Raw genomic sequence first — 1,702 nt, forward strand, 5'->3', positions numbered from 1 at the left:
TGTAAAGGTAAATCTAATGCATGTAGGTCGTTGATTTAGAAGAAATTTACACATGAATAAAAATAGTGTTAAAAAAAACACAAAAATCATGGGTTACATTGTACAAGAGAAAGTTGTGTTCCTTGTATTTTTTACAAATTAGAAAATATGTGAATAATTATGTTAATTCAGATTTTAACAAGTTGAATAAATTATGCCAGAACAAACTTTCATTTTTTGTATATTAACAAATATAATGATATAAACATGTTTTAACCATCAGCACATCACCATTAAAATATTTGACTCAATGTGAATAAAGATTAATTCTTGAAGAACCTGACTGAAATATTTTCCCAGATAAAACAGTCCACAGTGCTTTCCTAAACCACCTGTAGAAAAAAGCGTACACGATCGGGTTACAGGTCGAATTTAAATATCCAGTCCAAACCAGCATATCAAACAAGACAGGAGGAATCAAATAACCAATAAAAGGATCAATGACATTGCAGATAAAAAATGGGGTCCAAAGTGAGAGAAACACGCCCATAATCACCGCCAGAGTTTTTGTGGCCTTTTTCTCCTCTTTGCTTATCATCGATTGCACTTTCTTTGTTGAGTCCTGAATGGATTTGGCTTGTTTTTGTGCAACACGGAATATTTTTGTATAAATGCTAAGCATGATGATACCTGGGAAATAAAAAGAGAGCAAAGATGAAACGGTGCTGGAGGCGGCAGTTTGGAACAAAATACAACCACCTTCACAGACAAAGTTTTCGTGATAAAAGTCTTCCATGCCCAGGATGTTGAGACCAAGAAATATTATTCCAAATCCAACTGCGAATGAAACGCTCCAGCAAATGGAAATCATAACCAATGTGACAAAAGGTGTAATTATGGTCTGATACAACAATGGATGACACACAGCATAATATCGATCAACAGATATGAAACACAGGTTTATAATGGATGCGGTGCACAATGTGGTACCAACACTGCTGTGAATTTTACAGAAGAGATTCCCCAAATACCAGCAAGACTCGACAGATCGAATCACGCTCGGAGGCATTAAAAATCCTCCTAACAACAAATCCGTTACAGCCAAAGACAGGACGAGATAATTCGTCGGCATGTGGAGCTGTTTAAAATGAACGATGCTCAGGATGACAAAAAAGTTTCCGAATACCGTCAGAACCACCACCAAGCTGAAAAAGACATAGAGCGGCACTCTGAGGAGGAGCGGGTAAACAACTTTTGGGCAGGAGCTGTTGGAAAATTCGTAGCAAAGTGGAATGATGTCCAACGTCAGAATTTGGCTCGAGTTCATGTCAAAATCCATCTGCTGAGGTGTTTTGCTTCCTGCAAATAAATAACGAACAAGATTTTGGACACAATAAAGGTACAATTTTCATCTATAACAACATTCAGAACACAGTCATCATATCTGTATCTGTAACTCACCATCAATCCTCCCTCACATGGACTGGCCAGTCACTATGTCCTGCTTATAACCTTTATAAAAACACTCACACACCACACTTTTTACCAACACATGTTTTAGTCCCAGTGGCCAGTGAAAACCCAGCCCAGCCCAGTATTCCCAGTCTAATTAGCTGTCATGGCTCATAATGTCCTCATTATTTACTCTACATGGATTAAAAACAAAAAGGCAGGAAATCAGGCCGATATGATGAGCTGGACTTGCTTGTTGCCTCAGGAGGTA

The 1,702-nt window shown here is 38.0% G+C and overlaps 1 protein-coding gene across 1 annotated transcript; it reads right to left on the reverse strand.

The window, feature by feature from the left end:
• Positions 1–286: 286 nt before the first annotated feature.
• On the reverse strand, positions 287–1,318 carry LOC132871598 (trace amine-associated receptor 1-like). The gene has a single exon (XM_060905883.1). It carries the CDS (start codon positions 1,316–1,318, stop codon positions 287–289), a length of 1,032 nt encoding a protein of 343 aa, XP_060761866.1.
• Positions 1,319–1,702: the final 384 nt, after the last annotated feature.

The sequence above is a fragment of the Neoarius graeffei genome, chromosome 2, assembly GCF_027579695.1.
Source record: "Neoarius graeffei isolate fNeoGra1 chromosome 2, fNeoGra1.pri, whole genome shotgun sequence".
Taxonomy (NCBI): domain Eukaryota; kingdom Metazoa; phylum Chordata; class Actinopteri; order Siluriformes; family Ariidae; genus Neoarius; species Neoarius graeffei.

Excerpts from the sequence above, each read along its gene's own strand:
- LOC132871598 (XM_060905883.1), bottom strand. The coding sequence starts at position 1,318 with ATGGATTTTGACATGAACTCGAGCCAAATTCTGACGTTGGACATCATT.